This window comes from Cololabis saira, chromosome 3 (assembly GCF_033807715.1).
Source record: "Cololabis saira isolate AMF1-May2022 chromosome 3, fColSai1.1, whole genome shotgun sequence".
In the NCBI taxonomy this organism is placed as follows: domain Eukaryota; kingdom Metazoa; phylum Chordata; class Actinopteri; order Beloniformes; family Belonidae; genus Cololabis; species Cololabis saira.
In genome coordinates this window covers 43,665,031-43,689,555 of record NC_084589.1, presented here as the reverse complement: position 1 = coordinate 43,689,555, position 24,525 = coordinate 43,665,031, and the positions used below count along the sequence as shown (strand labels likewise).

The window sequence follows — 24,525 nt, the reverse complement described above, 5'->3', positions numbered from 1 at the left end:
AGAAAAAGTCTGAAAAATATAACATAAAAATATTAGAATTTTCGTTATGCTTTAAATGTGTAGCCGGAAGTTAAATCTGTGTTGCAATAAAACTAAATTCTTCGGTAACCCTTTCTTTTACTAGTACAGTAATAACCAGGTAATACCATGATAATTACATTGTAATATTACCTAGTAGTACCTTGTATTTACAAGGTAATTACATGGTAACTACCGGGTAATTTACCCAGTAAGTACTAGGTAATTATTACGTATTTTCTTGTACCATGTAATTATGTGTATTTACCATGTAATTACATGGTAAATACCTGGTTGTTTAAACTAAACATTACTAGGTAATTACAAAGACATTAGATGGGAACTATGAGGGAAATTACAGGTATTTACTAGCTTAATATTGGTAACTACCAGTCAATTTACCATGTAATTACTCTGAAATTACGTATTTTTCTGCAAACTACCAGGAAATTATAACCTATATTTGAGGTAGTTACCAGCTAATTACACTTCAATGACCATGTAGTTACCTTGTATTTACTATACATTTCATGGATAACTACCGGGTATTTACCCATTCATTATTGATTTATGTATTATCAATGGATTGGTGCATGTACCCCAGAGGGGTGTAAATGACTCTATTGACCTTGTAATTAACCTGATAGTTACCATGTTTTACCTGGCAAATGTACTTACCTTGTAGTTACTTGCCCAGTAATTCTATTTCCTAAGTATTTACCCAATAAGTACAGACATTTTTACCTGGCTTTTACTCAGTAATTAAAGTGAAACTGGACTGTAAAAGAAAGCGTGTGTTGTTTCCATAATATTACCTGGTAATTGTAGATTATAATTATAAAGATTTGAACAATTGGCAAAACGTCTGATAATTACCTCCCCTTTACCCCGCAATTAGAAAGTTGGACCACACCACATTTGTTTGATAACCTCTCTTTTAGTGCAGAAAATCACTGTCACAACACTAGACATGCAACTGTTGGAAATTTTACAATACCTAAGGTTAGATCTAATGCCATCAAACGTACAGTCCTGTATAGAGGAATGAAAGAATGGAATTCTTTACCCAATCATGTAAAACTCGCTAACAATAATCAATTCAGAATACTACTTAAAAAACATCTATCCAAGTAATGGTTTTGGTATGGAATAGTTGTGTATGTAATATGATTGTTTTAGTACATGAGATACAATGGTATTATTGCATAGTAGTGTCATTATATAATAGATATATATGAGTATATGTGTATGTATGTATGTGTGTATACATATGTATGTATGTATGTATGTGTGGATGTGTATATATATATATATATATATATATATATATATATATATATATATATATATATATATATATATATATATATATATATATATATATATATATATATATATATATATATATATATACATGTGTCTGTGTGAATATAATATAGAACTGACTTGGAATGTTAGATATGATAGAATATTATATGATGGGTATATGTATGTGTGTATGTATGTGTAGGTATGTATGTATATATATGTATATGTGTGTATATATATATATATATATATGTATATACTAGGTATATATTAGGTATATGTGGGGAGGATATAGTTGACTTGGTTTCTGTTCTTGTCTTGATTCTTAAAATATCTTGATTTTGTATATATATATATATTTTTTTTTCTTCTTGCTCTTATTCTGTATTTTTTATTTTTTAAGTTCTTTTTTCTATTTTGTTTTCTTTTGTATTGCATTACTTTGTTAAGACCCCAGGAAGAATAGCTGCAGTTTCTGCTGCAGCTAATGGGGATCTCAATAAATAAACAAATAAATAAACCCCCTCACATATACCTCCTCACACACCACCACCACCTTGTAATAAATACGCCAAAACAGGTGATCTGTCAAAGACTTTTTTTTTTCTTCAAAAGGATAAAGAAAAAAAATAGTTCTGTATAAAAACATATTGTAGAGTGTAAAACGTATTGCATAGTGTAAAACATAAAACTAGGCACAGTGTTGAAAATATAGGCACATTCAGTTAATCAATGCAACAAATAAAAAATACAGTGCATTCAATAACGATATAACAACATATTTAGATCTCAAACTGGCATGTCAAGGACCCCAGTATTATCTGCATTTGGCCATCACCCTTAATCTCAATGTTTTTTTCCAGAGACCCTCACAGAAGCAAAGATTTGAGACATGTAAACAACAAAAACACATAAATTACCTGGTAGTTACCATATAATTACCTTGTAAATACAAGGTACTACTAGGTAATTACAGTGTAATTGCCATGGTATTACCTGGTTATTACTGTACTGTAAAAGAAACGGTTACCAATTCTTCTTCATGACACGACAATTACAAAAAATGTGCCTTTTGTGACAGGATTGCCGTAAAAAAAACCCTTCCCTCCGTGGCAGAAATAGAACCGCTTTTGGTTAATCGCTGATGTTATCTTCTAAAATGTGGCTGTGGCTGTGTGTAAAAATAAAACATACATTAGTATTATAGTGTGTTCAGCGTAGTTTCCCAGCAGTGAGTTAATGATAATTAATCGGTTCCTGTTATTACTCACACAAGTTTTACTGTTTTTCTGTCATTAACAGATTGCTCTCTTCTCTTTTCTCTTTGAGTTTTGTTAACTTTTATACTATAACAATGCTCTGGGGCAGGGCCGCCGCAAGGGGTGTGCGAACCGTGCGACCGCACGGGGCCTCGCGCTTTGGGCCGTTTTTTTTTTTTCTCGTTTTTTCCCTTATAAATATCAACAGTCACGTTCCATTACAGACCTAAATGTGTACTAGTCTGTGCATATCAATAAATATATGTGCAATGATGCGCGTGTCTGTTGTTCAATACAACTGCGTCAGACCAAGCGCAGACACAAGCTGCTCTGATCCAGACAGGTGGAGTTGGAACAAACTGTCACACAATGTCGAGAGAACGAGACAGATTGAGGAAATTTCCATCAGGGGATGAAAAAAGAAAAAAACTAAAGAAAATGGAAGAGTTTAATGCCTGTCTGAAAGGCTCGTTTGATTAATTTGATCCAACTGGACCTCAAGCAGCCGTGGGGCCCCGCGTCGAGGCAAGCCAAATGATGATGAGGCAGGGGAAGGTATCCAGTATTTTGCTAATTGGAGAGTTAAAATTGCGCATATAGACACCCGATCCGACCCGAAAAACCCTAAAATTTTGCGCGCGAGGGCCCCCCCCGGCCATTTCGCACAGGGCCTCGCAAATCTCCCAGTCGGCTCTGCTCTGGGGTTTTACCGCTGCACAGTATCCTCTCTACTTCACACAAGTTCACACAACTCAGCAGTGTCTCCGACCCAGTAAACCCAGATTCCCGCGTACAGCGGCTGAGTGAACGTAGTCTGGACTTTGTGAAGGAGCGTCATGGTCTCAGAGATGCTGTAGAACGATAACGTTCCGGCCGTGTGATCGAGGAAAACTCCAATTGTGGAGGCCCGAGGCCCCGAGAGCAAAGTTCTGCTTCTATTATGTCTGAAATAGTAAGTCATGTCAAAACATCCAAGTGTCCAAGACTTGTCATTGTTTCCAAATCCGCTGTCATTACCTGCCCTGCTTATATCCTTGTATGCAACAGCTATGGAAATTCCCCCAGTTCCCCTCTCCACCTCCCAGTAGCAGCGGCCCGTCAGACTCTCCCTGCTGAGGGCCTGGGGCCAGTCGCTGAATCTGTCTGGGTGGCCGGAGTACGACTGCTGCTCTCTCATCACCCTTGCTTTTCTTTGGCCTTCAGACAACGACAGCCACGTGTTCACAGTGTCTGGATCCAGAGTGATCCGACGTGAATACTGTAAAAAATCCTCCCTGGTCTTGGGCTCTGGACGTGGCAGCAAAGTATCGACTTCAATCACTCTTGAGATTTCTGACCATTCCTCAATGAAGATGTGCCGTATTTGATCTCGGGTCTCTGCCACAGCTGTCATCACCGCTTCAAAGTGTGCCAAAGGAGGGATGATAGTGCAGGGGGAGTCTGGAGAATCATCTAACGATGACAGCGAAGGGAAATGAAGTAGAAAGTGGATATGGTCATCAACATGTGAGTGCTGATCCAGTTCAGCATCTTTTCTCTGCAACTCAGTTTCCTCCTGGTCCATCTTCTCCAGAAGTTCTCGAACCCGACCAACCGCGTTTTTCTGCTGGATTCTGATCTGCTCCTTTAAAGCACAGCTCCTTTTGGCAACAAGACGGATTAGCTCATTAAAGGTCCTCTCACTGTCTTTCACTGCTTTATCAGCCGAGTGATTGATGTCCTGCATCTCCCGCTGAAGCGCCTGCACATCTCTCTCCACGCTCTGGATTCTCTGCTGGATTCTTGTCCGGCTCACCTCTAGCTCCGTCTGCCTCTCTTTCCTCTCTGCTGCAGCTGAGATCGTGTCGTGGTCTTTGTGATCATCGATGAGGCACAGAAAACATATGGCCTCCTGATCGGTGCGGCAGAAGATGTTCATCACCTCCTGGTGACGAGAGCAAAAATTCTCCTGCACATTTCTGAAGGGTTCAACCAGTTTGTGCCTTTCAAAGGCCGGGGACTCCTGGTGAGGATCTGCTGTAGAGGCTGGAAGTCCTGTTTTCTTCATAGTTACAATTAAACCGGCAAAAAAAGGACTCTTTACCTGCAAAGGCTTTGATGTGAAGGTCCTTTTGCAGTGAGAGCTTTCTCAGTAGATCCAAACAGACGGGAAAACAGAGTCTATCCTGGTTTCACTGCAGAGCCATTTTAATGTCGTAATAAATAAATGCGACTGTAGAATAAAATGCGGATATCGAATACTCCCCGAGAATAAAAAAGGAGTGGTAACCTGATTGTGCAACATTCCGGTAAGAGGAGTGGTTTGGACCTTGTTTACAGCTGTTTGCATTGAATCTTTGCAAACTATTTGCAAAGAGTTTGTTGGAAGAGTTGCAGTGAGGATTTTATTCACACTAGTACAGAAACAGCACTGGCTAAAATTCCCACCAACCTCCTCGTGGCATTTTCTGTTCAATCTTTCCCCTGTGATTCAAATTAAAACAACCCATGACTTCATTATTGGCCTTAAGCTTCGCATATATTGTTCATTTTGAACAGAGGTGGATGTTTGTTTAGTGTTTGAACTTTTCTACTCAAATTAGCTGCAAATGTTTACCAGATACGGCTGAACGTGGTGTCAATTGACTCAACCCACACTGATCCAGAGTGTTTAAGCTGGACAGTTTTATCTAAAATGAAACTCACTTTTATTAAAAGGCTATGTTGAAAGGACATAGGAGACTAAAAGAAGATGTAAACTGCCCAACCTGATCTCACAAAAATCCGTGAAATGCCCACGACCTCTCACCACTATTTTCCGTGGTACCAACACGGAAAGTGGTATAATTCCGTGTGGGCACCACGGATATTGTACCATGCAAAGTCAAGGGGATCCGTGGTCGTGATATATACACGGAATATGACATTATTATTATGTATATATTATTCTTTGTTATAGTGGCTAAATTATGAGTTTTTGTCGCGCAAGGTACTGTTTGTTACTGTCAGTTTGGAAAAGCATGTTTTTAACGCTGTTTTAGCAGTGTTTTAATGGGAGCACTACGGATATAGTACAATGCGAATCATTGGATTCGCATGGTACAATACGGTCACACGGAATTATACCACTTTCCGTGTTGGTACCATGGAAAATAGTGGTGAGAGGTCGTGGGCATTTCACGTATTTTTGTGAGATGAGGTTGAAACTGCCTTATAGCTATTTGAACTTTATTGATACATTTCTTTTCCTTTATGTTTTAGGTTCCTTAGCTGTTGTCTACCCTAAAAGCACCATCACACCGTACGAAGGGTCTACGGCCAAACTGTCTTGCGATGTGAATTATAATTTCCAGCAGTGTGGTGTTGTGGATGTTGTATGGTGTAAGGTTATTGATGTAGAATCCATTAAGCTGACCGACCCGGAGAGGTATTTCACCACAGTGAGTGAAACCATCACTAGCCACCATGAGAGAAGCAGACAGGTCGTGACGGAGATTCTCAATGTGGCCCCAGATGACGACGGTAGATATATGTGCCAGGCGGCATGTGAGACAGGAGGACAGTCAGCGATGGGACACCCCGTCACTATAAAAGTCAAAGGTACCGTTGTGATTCAAGAAGCATAAGAAATGGCATTATTTTAACTGGGCACATTTTCTTCTCTTTTAGGATGAGAACATTACGGTTTCAGAGTTTATCTTGAATTGGATACTGTTGAATTAAATTGAAATGAGAGGAAACAGGTAAATTCCCTCTGTGCATCTTCACTAATGCTTTGGTTTGTTCACTGTTTTCTTGCAGATGGATCATCTGGCTGAATTGGCTCTCTTCACAGACTTAAAATAAACATCTGCCATTCTACTGTACCTATTTAAAGAGTGTTTTTGAATTAATAAACATCTGCTATGTGACCCACTTAATAATCCACTGTGTGAGCACAAATTGGGTCGACTGTATGAGTTGGCATTTATGATTTCAGCTGCGCTTTACTCTATTCAGCTATATTTTAATTAAGGTCTATTATTAACTTAGCATGTGCAAACTCAAGTAGTGCCTTGAAAGTGTTTTCTGCTAAATATTTACAATAAATGAATATGAAAATGGGGTTTCTTAATGTTTTTAAACGTGGGAGTTCGTTATTGCTCGTCTTGTATGTGAACCTTTAAACTTTTTATTCATGAATAATGTTTTTTATAAATATATATATATATATATATATATATATATATATATAAATATAAACATACATACACACACACACACACACATTTCTTGTTTGGATGTTTCAATGGTTACTATTCATTGGTTACAATTTCTCAAATTCTGAATTTTATCAATTGATTGTCAAAGCCAGAAATTCACTCAGGATAAACGCAGTGCTGCTCAAATATGTGCTGACATTTTAATTGTTGTAAGGAAGTTTGGAAGTACATTTATCAAGGCAGGTAAACGATGAATACAGCTTTGAGGAATCGAGTCTTGTACACATTTCTAAAAGAAAAAACTAAGAAACCAGAGGCATCTGCCAGTGAAGAACGTGAGCAATACAGATTCATTGGAACAAACAAAACCTTTGTGGCGCTGCCTTTGTTCGTGATCTGAGACGAAATTTTTACAAGGTGGTTTTAAAAAGGCACCGTGGCTAAAAATACCATCAGAGCTGCAGCTTTTCTCTGCTCTCAATGTTTCCTGAAGGCAGAAAAACCCCCAACGTCTGCTGCGTTCAGACCCTTCTGTCAGTACGAGCAGCAGGAACAAACCTAAATAATACCCTGATTAAAAACATACAGCTTCACTATGAGATTGTGTTTAATCACAATAAGTCATTTCCCATTTAAAACCCAATAGAGATAGAGAAAACAGAATCTTGTGTAGTGAACTGGTCTTTGCTTGCAGATGACCACGTCAGCATTGTCAGGTGTTGGCTCTCGTTGGTGTTGGTGTAAGTAAGGGGTCAAACCACAAAGCAGGAAACTGCAGCGACTGCTGTGTTCTGTTTAAGGCAGACGGTCTGAAGGGAAATACCACACTTTTTATTTTGCAGCGCATCCTCTCAACTCTTCAAGCCTCTTAACGGACCATTAGGACCTTAGAGCACAACTCTTAACGGACAAACATGGTGTAATATATTAAAATTGGCCTAAAAATGTACTACAAATCATTAAATCCTCAACTGAAATTGATATCAGGATAATGATGAACAGAGAAACTTCTGAATATTAAAAAAAAATAAAAATACGATAGAAAAATACTTAGTTTGTTAACAGAATACAGTCTCTCACCATGACATGAGCAGGTTTTTAACACTTGACAAAAAGGAACCCGGCGATCTGTGTACTGTTCATTATCCACGTCAAGCCTCAGCAGAACAAAACGGTGTCTTTCGAGAGTTATTTATAATATTTCACATATTGATTATTGCCAGGGGCAACCAGGCCACTAGTCCAGAACTGTTTTAACTCTCCACATTTCTGAGAGTATAGATCTTGGTTGTTTCTTTCATCCAATATCTAGTCTTCTGTGATAAATACGGTCCCCAAGATGAAAACTAAGACATCAGGACATGTGTTGCTGTCAAAGCTTGGTGAACTTGCTCTGCAGAAACACTCTGGGAACACAAAGCCCTTCCTTCTTGTTGACCGTCTCTCTCAAGACGTAGTCGTTAGCCACCGACTGGTAGCCCGTCTCGTCAAACAGCTGAGCCAGGAACTCTGAAAGCCGTTGGAAAGAAAAGACTTGAGAAGACAGCAACAAGTTCAAATAAAGGTCAAGTGACTTCAGGTTCTTTATGAAAGAATATGTGGCTTCAAACATAGAGATTTCATCACTGACTCATAATCTTCAATATTACCATACTACAGTTGAAATAGTTGTAAAATTCAACTTTCAGATGCTGAGATGATATTGAAAATAATGAATTTTCAGGAAATAACTTTTATTTTATTATATAGATACATATGATATAACCCAAACCAGAGTAAAATGGTCTCATTAATCTTCTAACTATAAGCATGACTTTTTTTGTTACGACGCTGCCAATAGTATCTGTATCTATATTATTTATTACCTAATACACATTTTTTTTTTATTGTATTACCATTACAGCTTTACAATCTTTCAGCCAATATTAACAACTTGCCCATCTGCTTGATGACAAACAAAGAGCAAAAACAAAAACACTATTTTCCAAAGGAAACGTACGGACCTTTAGAGAAGAAGTAGGACCTGGTTCCGTCCTGTCGGACGTAGAAGTTCTGCCCCAGTTTGCTGCCAGACTTAAAGCGCAGCATGGCGTGGTCATTCAGCCCGTAGTCCCTGAACAGGACGACGCCGCCAGGCTTCAGCACCTGAAAGTTAATTTAATTACATTATCATTTCATCTGTTTATTGTAAGGACAGCAAAAGCCAGTGGAGAAATCTCTCTGATATACAGCCTTTTTGTTTAGAAACACTAAGATGCGGTATAAAATATGAATCTAAATAGCAAAACAACCATGTGTAAGGTTTTTATATACAGTATAGATAAAACACACAAAATAAACCCTCAAAATATTTTTTTTTCCCTGAAAAAATAGCTTATTTTGAATTTTGACATGCAACAAAAGGGCTAAGCTTCAGAAACAGAGTTGAGTGGGTGTAAGTTACTGTCTCAAATTCTAGTAAACAGATTACCAGTCCTCCTTCGGTCAATCTGCACAACATTTCTGAGTTTACATAAACACCTGATGATGTACAGGACTGTCTCAGAATATTAGAATATTGTGATAAAGTTCTTTATTTTCTGTAATGCAATTAAAAAAACAAAAATGTCATACATTCTGGATTCATTACAAATCAACTGAAATATTACAAGCCTTTTATTATTTTAATATTGCTGATTATGGCTTACAGTTTAAGATTAAGATTCCCAGAATATTCAAATTTTTTGAGATAGGATATTTGAGTTTTCTTAAGCGATAAGCCATGATCAGCAATATTAAAATAATAAAAGGCTTGCAATATTTCAGTTGATTTGTAATGAATCCAGAATGTATGACATTTTTGTTTTTGTAATTGCATTACAGAAAATCACAATATTCTAATTTTCTGAGACAGTCCTGTATATCACGCATCCACATAGGTGGACTGTGTGGTTTCCAGAATCTATGGAAAAAGAACTACAATGAGTCTTTGCACTTGGTTATCTGCTCACCCTCCTGATGCTCTGCAGCACCAGCTTCATCCTGTCAGGATGGACAGCAGAGAGGACGAAGATGAGAGTGACGACGTCCACACTGTCCTCCGGCACGTTTTCCCTCAGGTCGTCTTTGGTTAGATCGCACTGGAAGGCAGAGCAGCGCTCAGGGCTGTACAGAGGGTTTAGCTGGAAGAACAAACAAACAGACAAAAAAAAAAACCAGATGATTTTGTAATTATAAACATCAAAAACTGTTTTAATTGAAACGCCATTGTTTTAGTTAATTAGCAACAGATCAGATCTAACTCAGCTCTCGGTACCGGTCACCTCAGGTAACTGAACTCCACCGGCTACAGGTGGAGATCAAGGGGTGACGTCTGAGTCTTTATCCAGTCATCTAAACTTGATTAAAAGGTTTATATTTCTTTATAACCACTGCACTCCTCTCAGACATGCAGTGTAGTATATCATCCTTACACACAAGCCTTTCTTTATGAAGCTTGAATCCCTTTTAAGTTACTTTTGTTACTAAAAATAACTCGATGAATGAAAAAAGATTTTTTTAGAAGAGAGCCTGGACTTCTATTGACACACAAGAGCAATCCACGTGGAAACTGGTAGACATCTTTTTAATTTGCTGATTCTTTTAGTCGGACAAGAATATTTAGGTTTTTTAAATACCTGACATGTTTCAGTGATTCCTGTCGCCTTCATCAGAGTCACACGATGTGTGTGACCCGCCATTTATCAGCTGATGTTAAAAATCTAAATATTCTTGTCCGACAAAAAGAATCAGCACATTAAATTCTAAAACAATGGACAAATTTACTTTATTAAATCATGGTAAACATCTTACCTTGACAAATTCAACAGCTCGAGGGGAGAAGTCGCAGGCATAAACAAAGATGTTGAGATCATCCTGAAGAAGAGGGAAGATGCAGTTCCCGACTCCACAACCCGCCTCCAGCAGCACCAGCTGCTGGGACTCAAACTGGAAACACAAGCAGGACAGAAACAGAATTATCAATAAATACATTTAAAACGATGTATAAATCCAATATAATCGAAAGATACAGAACATTAGTGTGATACAAACTATACAAGACTGTCTCAGAAAATTTGAATATTGTGATTTTCTGTAATGCAGTTACAAAAACAAAAATGTCATACATTCTGGATTCATTACAAATCAACTGAAATCAAGCCTTTTATTATTTTAATATTGCTGATCATGGCTTACAGCTTAAGAAAACTCAAATATCCTATCTCAAAAAATTTGAATATTCTGGGAATCTTAATCTTAAACTGTAAGCCATAATCAGCAATATTAAAATAATAAAAGGCTTGCAATATTTCAGTTGATTGGTAATGAATCCAGAATGTATGATATTTTTTTTTTTTTTTTTTTTTTTTTTTTTTAAATTGCATTACAGAAAATAAAGAACTTTATCACAATATTCTAATTTTCTGAGACAGTCCTGTATATATTATGCTCCATACTATATGAAACGATTACAATAATAAGAATAATTGTTGTTGTAATAATATTTTATATTCCAAAAAATTGAATGATTGGTCTTTGGTTTCCTTTTGTTTTCACTCTTCTAGAGATTGTTTTTTTTTGTTTCCTCCAAGCATTGATAATTTACTTTCTCTGTTAGTTGTTTTTCTGAGATCCGTCTTCTGTTTGTTTTTTACTTGATTTTTCTGTCATATTTACGTTTGTCTTCCTTCTTGTTTTGCATGTGTGTTTATTTTTCTGTTTTTTGTTGTTGTAGATTGTTTGTCCTTGTTGTATTAGTATCAAGTATGAAGTAAACAAAGTTAAAAAGGGAAGGCACAATAAGCTCAGGCTTCAGCTACACCTTTTGGTCGGTTTATTCCTTACTTCTTTTTTTTATTATTTCTTTCCTACAAAAGGAAGTGAAATGCAATGTATTGTATCAATTGAAACTGATCGACCAAATAAACTACTACTACTACTAGAATGAAGACATGGTTTAGGTATTATAATCAGTACTGGAGTTGAGGGGGGATGAGGGGGGATGGCATCCCCCCCTGAAATAAAAACGGTCAAAATCATCCCCCCTGTAAAACTGCAATCCCCCCTTTTCTATCCCTTATGTCATTTCATCAATGAATGTGGTTTTACTGCTATTTCAACATTTAGAGTCATCACCAGAAAAATAACACCAGAAAAATAACTTATTTGACAATTTTCACCTGTTTCAAGTAAATTCTCACTTGAAATAAGTAGGAAAATCTGCCAGTGGGACAAAATTTATCTTCTTATTACAAGCAAAAAAAATCTTGTTCCACTGGCAGATTTTTCTACTTATTTCAAGTGAAAATCTACTTGAAACAGGTGAAAATTGTTGTTTTTTCCAGTGATGAGTCTTGTTTTAAGTGTAATGAGATTTTTTTTTACTAAAATGAGACATTTTAACTAGAAATAAGACAAATATTCTTGTTAAGATTTTGAGTTTTTGCAGTGATCCATGTTACTTATCCTGTGAAGGACAGAGTCATATTGATAAGTTCAGAAAACTGTTTTTTATTGTTGTGTTTTGATGTATTTGATGTAAGTCCAGTGGATATTTAAAGCTTACAGAAGGCTGCATTTAACTGCTGCTATGTCATTCCTGCAGTATTTCTGCAGGTGTTTTGGTCACTGCTATTATTTGTAATATATTATATTATTTGTAATCAGCACAAATTATCTGTCCCCATATGATAAAATCCACCATCCCCCCTGATTTTTTTTTTTTTTTTTTTACAACTCGAATACTGGATATAAAGCCTTATTGGGAGGAGTAAAATTGCATAGTATTGAAACAGTTTGGCAGGATTGCCATCCTACATGTGAAAAACTATATGGATATCACTGAAAAGTACAACTAGTGATGAAATACAAATGTACGTCAGACAGGAATAATGTGTTAAAGTGTCTTCCTGCTCACCTGCCGACACGCTTTCAGCTCCTCGAACTCTCTGGTCGTCCAGTGTCGGTCCTTGAAGAAGTTTGTCGTGTTTCTTTTGTAAAACAAGTCCCAGTTTTTCTGAGCTTCTTTCTCCAACTTCGTCTGTTTGAAGTCGGACACCAGAATCTGCTCACTGCTCAGTTTATCCAGTTCTTCCTGGGCCAAAACTCTCGCCATCGGGGGTTTGGTTTGTCCGGAGACACAAGGAGACTTTTCATCTTCAGATTCCACTTTTTCACTTTGTTTAAAATCAGAACCACAATTGTCATAATTTGTTAGTTCCATGGCCCTTTAAAAAACGTCCTACAGGTTGTGATTAATTTATGATAGTTATATACCGAGATAGCACGGGGGTAGAACGTATTATGATAATTATTATTCAATATTTACGTCAATAAAAATATCAAAACAAGCATTTCTCCTTAGCCCATTCTTGTCCGTTCCTTAAATTCTTCCGGGTGGCGCTTACATTTAGTTCCTTGTCTGAAAAGGTGACAAGTTGTCACGTTTGCTCAATATTTATCTCATAAAAGTACCACAAAAAACTACTATTAGCATTTGTTTTTAGGTTACATGGGTGTTTCTTTTTAACTTAAAAATGTGTTATAACCAGTACTCGAGTTGTAAAAAAGAAAATCAAGGGGGAATGATGGATTTTATCATATGGTAAGGCAAGGCAAATTTATTTATAAAGCACATTTCACATTATGAGCATGGACTCAATGTGCTCAAAATACATAAACAAACAAACAAACAAAATTACAAGTTTACAATAACAGAAATAGGGTTAGCTTTTGAAAGTGGGCACTGTTGGAGCCCCCCTGAAATAAAAACGGTCAAAATCATCCCCCCTGTAAAACTGCCATCCCCCCTTTCCATCCCCATATGTCATTTCATCAATGAATGTGGTTTTACTGCTATTTCAACATTTAGAGTCTTCACCAGAAAAATAACACCAGAAAAATAACTTATTTGACAATTTTCACCTGTTTCAAGTCAATTTTCAATTGAAATAAGTAGAAAAATCTGCCAGTGGGACAAGATTTATCTTCTTATTACAAGCAAAAAAATCTTGTTCCACTGGCAGATTTTTCTACCTATTTCAAGTGAAAATCTACTTGAAACAAATGAAAATTGTTGTTTTTTCCAGTGATGAGTCTTGTTTTAAGTGTAATGAGACTTTTTGACTAAAAATGAGAAATTTTAACTAAAAATAGGACAAATATTCTTGTTAAGATTTTGAGTTTTTGCAGTGATCCATTTTACTTATCCTGTGAAGGACAGAGTCATATTGATAAGTTCAGAAAACTGTTTTTTATTGTTGTGTTTTGATGTATTTGATGTAAGCCCAGTGGATATTTAAAGCTTACAGAAGGCTGCATTTAACTGCTGCTATGTCATTCCTGCAGTATTTCTGCAGGTCTTTTGGTCAGTGCTATTATTTGTAATATATCATATTATTTGTAATCAGCACAAATTATCTGTCCCCATATGATAAAATCCACCATCCCCCCTGATTTTTCTTTTTACAACTCGAGTACTGGTTATTTATATCGACATTTCCTTTCATTTTTCATTTTATTCTTTATTTCATTCAAAAAATAAAACAAACAATTCAATACAATTACAAATACAAATGTTCACAAATTGTGAATGAAAAGGGAGCAGAAAGAAGAAGAATATTATCTAATCTGCCCTTTTTCCAAGAAATAAATTCACAAATATTAAAATAAAAAAAAAAACAACTAAGTGAATAAAAAACTAAAATAAAATAAAATTACCGCCGTCTATGGGTATGTCAATCAAACTTTAACTAACATATTTCATTATATTTACTTAACATACAGGCTTTAATTGTTCTTTTGAATGTAATGTGTAATGTCTTTGTTTTCTTTATTCAGATTGTTCCATCGGTCGCATTTGACGGTCGGACCAAAAGCGGAAGTGGACTGACGTCAGCGATGTTATGCTAAAGGTTAGCCGCCGGGAGCTAACTTCATCTAACAAGTCGGATTAATCCCTAACTCCCGCACCAAGGTCGCGGGGTTTAACGCCAACAGTCTGAGCAGATCTACATGTTAGTGAGTGTGAAGGGACGGCAGGATGAACGGGAGCACCAACCCGCTGCTGGATAAAGAGGAGCATGTTCTGAAGCTCGGGGAAAGCTTCGAGAAGAGACCCAAGTCCTCCTTCCACACCATCAGATGTGAGTGATTAACACTGTCCTGCTGGGGGGGGGGGGGGGGGGGGGGGGGCTTTCAGGTCAGGAGGAGACTCATTTCTAGCAGTTTCCACTATTTAATAAAAAAAGAGTCGACTTGAGTCAGAATCAAACTACTAAATACTAAATATTGAATTGTTTCAATCATTTTAATCATTTAAATGCTAATTTAATGGCATTATGTATCTGTTTTTATATAAACACGCATTCAAATAGTTATTTTCCATATGATATACGTTGGGTGCCTGGGGAATATTATTTTAGAGATCTTTTTTTTTTTTATTTAAGCCTTATATACCAAGCCCCTTTCTCAAAAAAAAAAAAAAAAACAATTCATATGAAGATGGTCTGTCCGTCTGTTCAACAATCACTATTTATATAATACAAAAAAAAAAGAAATAATGAAAAAACAAAACAAAAAAATAAGAAAACATACACACTAACTACACCAACAATATAAAAACAAAAACAACAAAAGATATTTTACCCATTAAATTCATATTGTCTGATTGTGTTGTCTTTATACAATTTCTTGAACTGGTGAATATTTTTACAATCCTTTAAATCAGTTGTTAAGGAGTTCCATAATTTTACACCACATACTGAAATACACATTTGTTTTAAAGTAGTTCGTGCAAACGGATGTTTAAAATCAAATTTCCTCCTATGGTCCTTATCTTCTGAACTAAACACAAAAAAACGTTGTATATTTTCAGGCAATATTCTGCTTTTTGCCTTGAACATAACTAATAAAGTCTGTAACTCAACAATATCTTTAAGTTTAATTAATCCTTTAAATTTAAATTTAAATTAATTTAATTTAATTGGTTATTTATTCATTTTATTTTATTATTATTATTATTTATTTTATTTATATTTATTTTAGAGATCAGTTTGAAAAATATCAGAGATTCATAAAAGGACATAAGTCTTTGTTGAGTCCCACCAAGACCATTTTTTAATTTCATATTTTTTCACCATAGGCTATAACGATGCATTATATAGTTAAGATTTTCATTTTGGAGAAAATAGTAACCATTTTCCATCTTTACTGTTTACTGAGAGATTGCATGATTTCACCATTATATGTCTATGTATGAAATCATTCCTGAATGGTAAAACAGCGATTGTATGTTATTATTATTATTATTATTACCATTATTACAGTTATTTAAGCTATTATTATTACTATTATTATTATCATCATCGTCATTATTGTTATTATTATTATTATTATTATTATTATTACTACAGTTAGTTAAGATATTATTATTATTATTACTACAGTTAGTTAAGATATTATTATTATTATTACTATTATTATTATTATTATTATTATTATTATTATTACCATTATTACAGTTATTTAAGCTATTATTATTACTATTATTATTATCATCATCGTCATCATTATTATTATTATTATTATTATTATTATTATTATTATTATTATTATTATTACTACAGTTAGTTAAGATATTATTATTATTATTATTATTATTATTATTATTATTATTATTATTATTATTATTATTATTATTATTATTATTTTGTGTAGCCTCATGATACTTAATTTGTTCTTTTTGTATATTGTATTCTGTTAAAAGGTGGGCAAGATAAGCTTTATGCTTCAAGCCCAGACCTTTTCGGTCAAAATAATCACAATGTTGACCAGGGTTTGTTGATTTTTATGTTTGTGATTGACCTAAACAAATATTAACTAACTAACTATGTATGAATGTGTGTGTGTATGTGTGTATATATATATATATATATATATATATATATATATATATATATATATATATATATATATATATATATATGTATATATATGTATATATATGTGTATATATGTGTATATATGTATATATATATATATATATATATATATATATATATATATATATATATATATATATATATATATATATATATATATATATATATATATATATATATATATATATATATATATATATGTGTATGTAATATATATGTATATATATATATGTGTATGTATGTATATGTGTATGTATGTATGTATGTATGTATGTATGTATGTATGTATGTATGTATGTATGTATGTATGTATGTATGTATGTATGTATGTTTTGTACTCTTTAAGATAGAGATATTTTCAAGCCACGCACCCCCAAATCTTTAAAAAAAAAAAAAAAAGATAAATAAATGAATGCTTGGACCCAAAAAGTTTCCCATAATAACATTGCCTTGCAACATTGTAATATGCACTTGTAACAAGTAAATCAAATCAAATCAAATCAAACTTTATTTATATAGCACTTCTCATACACATGATGCAACACAAAGTGCTTAACATAAAACAAATAAACATAAAACTTATTAATTAAATAACGACTAAAATATTTAGATAAAACATGAGATTAAACAAAAATAAAATATGATAAAAAAGGATAAACTAAGTATAAAACAGAGCAGTAAGATCCAATAAAAATAAGGGTGAGCATAAGAAATTTAAAAGAGTTAAATGAGTCAGTTAAAAGCCTGATTAAAGAGATGGGTCTTGAGCCTCTTTTTAAAAACATCAACAGTCTTTGCGGCCCTGAGGTTCTCCGGGAGGCTGTTCCACAATCGGGGACCATAAAAACTGAATGCCGCCTCCCCGTGTGTCCTGGTTCTAACTTTTGGTCTGGTTAAAAGGCACCGGAGGACCTCAGGGTCCGCGAGGGTTGATAGGGTAAAAGCAGGTCAGATAAATAAGATGGCCCAAGACCATTAAGACACTTAAAAACCAGTAAAAGAACCTTAAAATCGACCCTGAAGCGCACAGGGAGCCAATGCAGCGATTTTAAAACAGGTGTAATGTGCTCCCGCCCTCTGGTCCTCGTCAGCACGCGTACGGCTGAATTCTGTAATAATTGTAGGTTCTTAATACTCTTTTTAGGAAAACCAGAGAGCAGGGCATTACAATAATCTAAACGACATGAGATAAAAGCATCAGCACCTCCGAACTAGCCTGAGAGAGAAACGGGCGGACTCTGGCTATGTTCTTAAGATGGTAAAAACCGATCTTTGTTATGTTTTTAATATGAGGAATAAAAGTGAGCTCAGAGTCAAAAATCACGCCCAGATTTTTAACTGATTTTGAGTAAACTGAAATGAGCTTACATGAGGAAACTGTTAAAAGTCGGTAATTGCTAAAACCCTGTAGCAGCAGTAAACTCTTTTACAAGCCAATACTTTCAGAATATTTGTTAATGACTAAAATCAAGAAGCACATAATGCAATATTTTTTTCTGATAACAGTATTGGTATCTGTAGCCACCGCTATCATACACATAACAACAAACAAGAAGTCACACAGGATTTACCAGATATATCTTCTTTTTCAGATGACTTCAAACCAGCATCTATCGACACGAGCTGTGAGGGAGAGCTGCAAGTCGGGAAAGGAGATGAAGTTACTATAACACTACCTCACATTCCAGTAAGACTGTGCTGAGCTCTTATTTTTCCTTTTGCATATCAGCTGTTTTGCTGTGGTACTTTTGAGGATAGATGATGTGGTAAATCTACACTACCAATACACTTTGCAGTCATATAACATTGTAACAGCCTGTCTTGTATAAAGTAGAGGCTCCTCATGCTAAAGTCTCTGACCATCAGGTCCTGGACAAAGAATTTCTGAATGTGCCTGATTAGGAATTAGATCCCTTGGACTCTCATGTTCTCAAGTCAAGATGCAGGTTTTCAAACCAGGATCTTGCATTGTAACAAGATGAGCAGAATTACTCACTTTACCTGTCAATAGTTTTAATAATTACACACAAGATTGTAACCAACCAATTTAAAAGTGTTTCCTTCTGGTCTGCTTAAATAAACTAATAGAAGGTCTTCTTTGCTCCCAGGGTTCCACACCTCCAATGACGGTATTCAAAGGAAACAAGCGGCCGTATCAGAAGGACTGCGTGCTCATTATTAACCACGACACCGGGGAGTTTGTACTGGAGAAACTTAGCAGCAGCATCCAGGTCAAGAAAACCAGGTAAGTCCTCAGACTTTCAGAGCACTTTGTTAGAAATTAGATTGTGACTGTGTGCTGATGTTAAATTGATGTAAAATAACATTTTCAAAGAGGGTTTTTAATGCAGTAGGTGCATGGAGTATAGTAACAGCTGGTGTACATCTGCTGTGTGTGTTTGCAGAGCGGAGGGCAGCAGTAAGATCCAGGCTCGAATTGAACAGCAGTCAGTTCGCTCCAGCCAACCCAGTTCTCAGTTTCGGGCCCCGACCAAACCCGGAGCTGGAGTCAAAACCTCCCCGTCCCCGTCTAAGGACAATCCGTCTCCGGAGCCGCAGCTCGACGACATCAAGAGAGGTGAGGGCGCTCAACCACACTCACACCGCATATCCCATAGGAGATGAGACGTAGTCATGGCAAACAGTAAAACCTCATGACGTGATGTAAATCACCTTAACAGTTACAGTAACTTACTTTAATTTGTTCTGTGCAAATATTTGAATAACTAGACTAAAGGCCAGTCCCAATCCCCCACTAGTCCTACTTTTCAGCCCTACCCCTAAATTTTGCGCGTTCCCGTGAGGGTAGTGGTGTCCCAATTCCTCTTTGCATGTAGGGCTAGTGGACATAACGAGGGCTAGGGTGTATGAATCTACCCCTTCAGAACGAGGGATTTCAGATGCACACTAGCTGACCAGAGAAAATTTCCCAGAATGCTTTATGTCGTCATTTGCAGACTGAATCAAACAAAAAAACATGGCGGACATTTCTAATTTTTTAGTGAATAAAATCAATATTTTGAGTTAGTTTCTGCATAAAAATGCGTTTTGATTACATTTCTAGCGAGAAATATATATTTTACTTTCATTATATTCACTCAGTGAATGTACATAATCACTCGCTTGCTCGTTGTTGCGTTGTATCTTCAGATCTCGCCAGAATAAAGGCTGATTTATGGTTCCACGTTACACCAACGCAGAGCCTACGGCGTAGGTTACGCGGCGATGCGCACCGTACGTCGCGCGTCGCCGCGTAACTTACGCCGTAGGTTTGCGTCGATTTAACGCGGAACCATAAATCAGCTCCTGAGCCGGCTGCTCTTCTCATCCCCGAAAACATCGGAGCAAATTTCTTAACAGGCGTTATTTGGATAAACTGAGCCCAGGTTGGGGATCTTAACGGTTACTTTTACGCTTGAAAAACTATTAAAACTTAATAAAGTGGCATATTAACAGCGCTACAGCGGAAATTAAAACAGCTTTTATCTCTCGGCTTCCTGATATGGTGTGACGTTTGTGCAAACGTAACTACGCAGTCGCTTACGTACCCGAACGTAAACCACGCAGTGACGTAGCAAGTGGTGTCCCAATCCCTAGGGAACATTACAAGGACCCTACCTATTTTTAGGGTGAAGTTGTAGTGGGTGAGTGCTAGTGGTAGAAAGTAGGGGGTGTATTGGGATTGGCCCTAATGTAGAGGAGGGAGAACAATCTGAAATGTAAACCTTTGCTGCCAGAGCTGCGTGCAGAGGTGGAGGTGATCGAGCAGATGAGCAGCAGCGGCAGCAGCAGCTCCTCGGACTCGGCCAGCAGCTCCGGCAGCGGCGACGACAGCAGCAGCGACGCGGAGCACGACGCCGCGCGGCCGCTCAGCCAGACCTCGCCCAGCCGCCTCCCCGTCACCAACGGAGGAGCGGACCGGCAGCAGGGCAACAACCAGCTCATGAACACGCTCCGTGAGTATCTCACTTCAGATTTAGCTGAATAATCTTCATATTTAACACCTTTTCACTGTATTAAATGTGATGTAATTGGAAAAAAATGCATTTTCTCACCCGTTTTTCTCCCTGCGGCGTCTGTAGGAAACGATCTTCAGCTCAGCGAGTCGGGCAGCGACAGCGACGATGACTGAGCTGTTCTGGTCAGTCTTTCCTCTCCACACTCCTCCACCTCCCTCTCTCCGCTTTTGCTGTGATAGTTGACCTCAGCTTTATATTTTGGTTGGATTGTATCATTTTATTTGAATTTTATTTTAGTATTCTGTGAAATACGGGCAGCCTGGAAACTTTAGGAGTGTATTTTTATTAGATGTATATTTTGTTTTGTATAGGAAAGTTTTAGAAAAATATAGTTTTACCTGAGAGCTTTGGAAGAATATATATTAGAGTCATCATGCATATTTTCATTACTTAAAGAAGCTAGTTTTATCCATTTGTTTTGTTTATTTTTGCATTCATGGCAAGACATAGTGTAGATTATCACGTCTTATTCTCTCTGTTAATGAGAAGAAGTCATGGAAATCCTATCTGCATATATTTTTATTGGTTGTAAAAAAAAAAAAAAAAAGAAGGAAAATAGTGTAGCACTTCTCCAAATTAGTAACAAATCAAAGATTTTGTTTAACTAGTAATGAGGAAGCCAAAAATGAATGTATTGCCTCTGCTTTTTTACTTTTTAATTTGCTTTTAGCTCATCGTTTTGCAGACGGAAACAATGTGAACAAGTTGAGACAATATGGAAAATGCAGCATTAAAAAAAACAACCAATTGGATTTCATGACATTTCCAGCCCAAGATATTTTTAAAATTATTACCAACTTGCATCTATTTTCAACAGAAGACTTAAAAAAATGTTGTGGCATTTAAGAAGTTGTGCAAATGGCGCTCATTTCTTCTTCCTCTTCCAAAAAAAAAATGTCTTGATCACGATAATCTTTCCACTGTGTGGCATCCCAGATACCTCAGATCCAGAGATGTTGACGGCGCCTCAGGCTTCCTTTTTTTGCACAATAAAGTTTGAAGTGCCCCTCGTGAATGTAGCTGCATATTAACGTGCTGTTATCCAGTTATAAGAGCGGCTCATGGACAGTTTTTCAGTGTAGTTTTCCATACTGGCCCAACTTTTTCACCTAAAGAATGTTCAGTACTTTAAGTAAATGTGTTTATTAAAGAATAAGTTACTGGTTTATTCGTCATTTTCAGAGATAGGAGATCAAGAATGTCCTTTTAAGATGGCACTCCTCCCCTTTATGCACTGAAGTTATTCCAGATTCTTAGAATCTTTTCATGAAATGATAAACTATAGAGGGAGAGACATATGGAACTCCCTTCCTTTTATTTGAGAATGTTTTTCAATGTGCATTTGTTTAGAATCTGGAGACCCTTTGCCCATTTTTGCTTCTCAAATTAAAATCACAAAACTAATGTCAACTTTATGAAAATATTCAGTATTTTCTTGTTGGCAGCGAATCCTTTGAAGGAGATAAAAAACCCAACAGTGTCTTTCCCAGTAATCCTGAACCACTTTAACCTCTTTGTTACATTTTCAACATCAGTCCTAAGTCTACTTTTGAAAATATATACCAATTATATTATTATTTTTCTGTCTACTCTAATCACAAGATAATGGAAGTTGTTGTTTGTTGGACACATTTAATCCATTTAATACATTTAATGTATTTGGGACCCCAGTAATGTGTGTACATGTTGCTGTTGTATGTGTGTTTTTATGTTTGCACTTGTTTACAATATGAATATCACTAATGTTATCAGCCTTTTTTATTTCCTTGGGCATTTACTAATGACTAGTCAAACATGTTTAGGGATTCAAAATGGCAACAACCCTGTTAAATCGAGCATCTACTGGCCCCAGAAAGCAAAACGACAGATATTTAACATTTTTTTGGGACAGTTTTTAACCTTTTTTCAGCTGCTCAGTAGTTCAAGCAACAACTGTAAATCTGACCGACCCGTACAGTCGTTTCTACACCACAAGGGGGCAGAAAAGACTCAAAAACTAATACAAAGAGGCAAGCATAACTATGTTCATACCGGTATAAATAACATGATGGCAAACAGTATAAACTTAATTTTCAAGCAAGGTTTCTCCTCAACAACTGTCAGACTTTTACTCTGTTAAATCTATTACTTTCTGTCCTCACCGGTACCAAATGTACAGGACTGTCTCAGAAAAATTTGAATATTGTGATAAAGTCCTTTTATTTTCTGTAATGCATAAATGTCATACATTCTGGATTCATTACAAATCAACAGAAATATTGCAAGCCTTTTATTATTTTAATATTGCTGATCATGGCTTACAGTTTAAGAAAACTCAAATATCCTAACTCAAAAAATTAGAATATTCTGGGAATCTTAATCTTAAACTGTAAGCCATAATCAGCAATATTAAAATAATAAAAGGCTTGCAATATTTCAGTTGATTTGTAATGAATCCAGAATGTATGACATTTTTGTTTTTTATAATTGCATAACAGAAAATAAAGAACTTTATCACAATATTCTAATTTTCTGAGACAGTCCTGTATTTACTTATAGCTTCAGTTTATTTTTCAGTTGCAGGGTATGTTGATAAAAGCTGAACACACTTTTTGGAGCTGGAAAAAACAATAATACAAACAACAGCAGCTGCGTGAGCGTGAGCTACCCATCATGCAGCTCATAGATTCACATGTATTTCTTGCAAAAAAATGGTGATTTCTAGATGTTACTTTTGGTCTGGAGATCAGATGCAACACTGCAGAGATCTGATAGTCAGAGACAATAACTGACAAGTCCATGAGGATTAAATGAAGGGGCAGATTTAAAGAGGGAAAAAAACCAAAACATGCATATATTATGTCTATCTGTGTTTCAGACTTTAGTCTTTTCTCTTCTTTTTAGAGAATATGTTATTTTTGATCCAGACTGATACGACATCACAGTACCTGTCAGAGCCTTACAGTATTTCAGTGTAGGAATTAGGATGAATGTTATTTTCTGAAAATGCCAAAGAGTTGAAGACGTCATCTGTGTTGAACAGCGGCTTTCTCACATTGTCATTTGCAACTATTCATTTACTTCTGCTTGAGAGTGTTCGGTGCATTCAGCCATTTTTCTCTCTGAGAAATATCTGCAGATATTTCTGTTTGTCACTTAACTTTGCTTGTACAGTTTAGTGCATTAACGGCTTCGAAACCTCACAGTCGGAGAAGAAAAGAACTGTTTCAAAACAAAATGGACAGTTTTTAAATGCTACATTCAAGTTCAGGTGTTGATAAAAGACATCGGTAAAGAAAGACAAATGCAAAACCCCGGAGTGAAAGACTGGATGACGAACTGGTAAAAAGCTTTTGGTGAAATTTGACATGACATGTTTGACACAAGCACATTGTACAAGTACGCAGTATGATTGTGTAAATGTTACACACTCCGTTCACTTAGTGTACCAACTGCTCTAAATTAATATATGTGGGTGTTGTCTACACAAATGTATTTCAGTCACGTTTTCATTCATTTCCCTCATTTATATCGTTAAAAAAAGAGACTGTAAGGGTTTACTCGAATACGGAAGAGTATCAGGGCCATGGAGTAGAAAAAATATTTGAGAGGGGAAGATTTTTTTTATTGTGCACTTCGAGAAAAAAGTCGAAATGTTGAGATTAATGTTGAAATATAAATTCAAGAATAAAGTCAAAATTTTGAAAATAAAGTTGAAATTTAGACTTTTTTCTCAACATTTCGACTTTTTTCTCGAAATTGTACTTCGACATTAATCTCGACATTTCGACTTTTCTCTCAA

General features: G+C 36.0%; 2 protein-coding genes across 2 annotated transcripts; one reads left to right on the top strand and one right to left on the bottom strand.

Annotated features, from left to right (window-relative positions):
- Nucleotides 1-6,888: 6,888 nt before the first annotated feature.
- Nucleotides 6,889-13,532, bottom strand: mettl6 (methyltransferase 6, methylcytidine). Its single transcript, XM_061717581.1, has 5 exons — nucleotides 12,702-13,532; nucleotides 10,598-10,732; nucleotides 9,757-9,927; nucleotides 8,770-8,911; nucleotides 6,889-8,275 (listed from the first exon to the last, which is right to left on the bottom strand). Exons 1-5 carry the CDS (start codon nucleotides 13,005-13,007, stop codon nucleotides 8,139-8,141), a joined length of 891 nt encoding a protein of 296 aa, XP_061573565.1. The 5' UTR covers nucleotides 13,008-13,532; the 3' UTR covers nucleotides 6,889-8,138.
- A 1,118-nt stretch (nucleotides 13,533-14,650) lies between these two features.
- Nucleotides 14,651-23,059, top strand: eaf1 (ELL associated factor 1). Its single transcript, XM_061717579.1, has 6 exons — nucleotides 14,651-14,928; nucleotides 18,318-18,412; nucleotides 18,834-18,970; nucleotides 19,131-19,303; nucleotides 20,463-20,681; nucleotides 20,808-23,059. The coding sequence occupies exons 1-6, from the start codon at nucleotides 14,826-14,828 to the stop codon at nucleotides 20,855-20,857; spliced, it is 777 nt and encodes a 258-aa protein (XP_061573563.1). The 5' UTR covers nucleotides 14,651-14,825; the 3' UTR covers nucleotides 20,858-23,059.
- The last annotated feature ends 1,466 nt before the right edge of the window (nucleotides 23,060-24,525 follow it).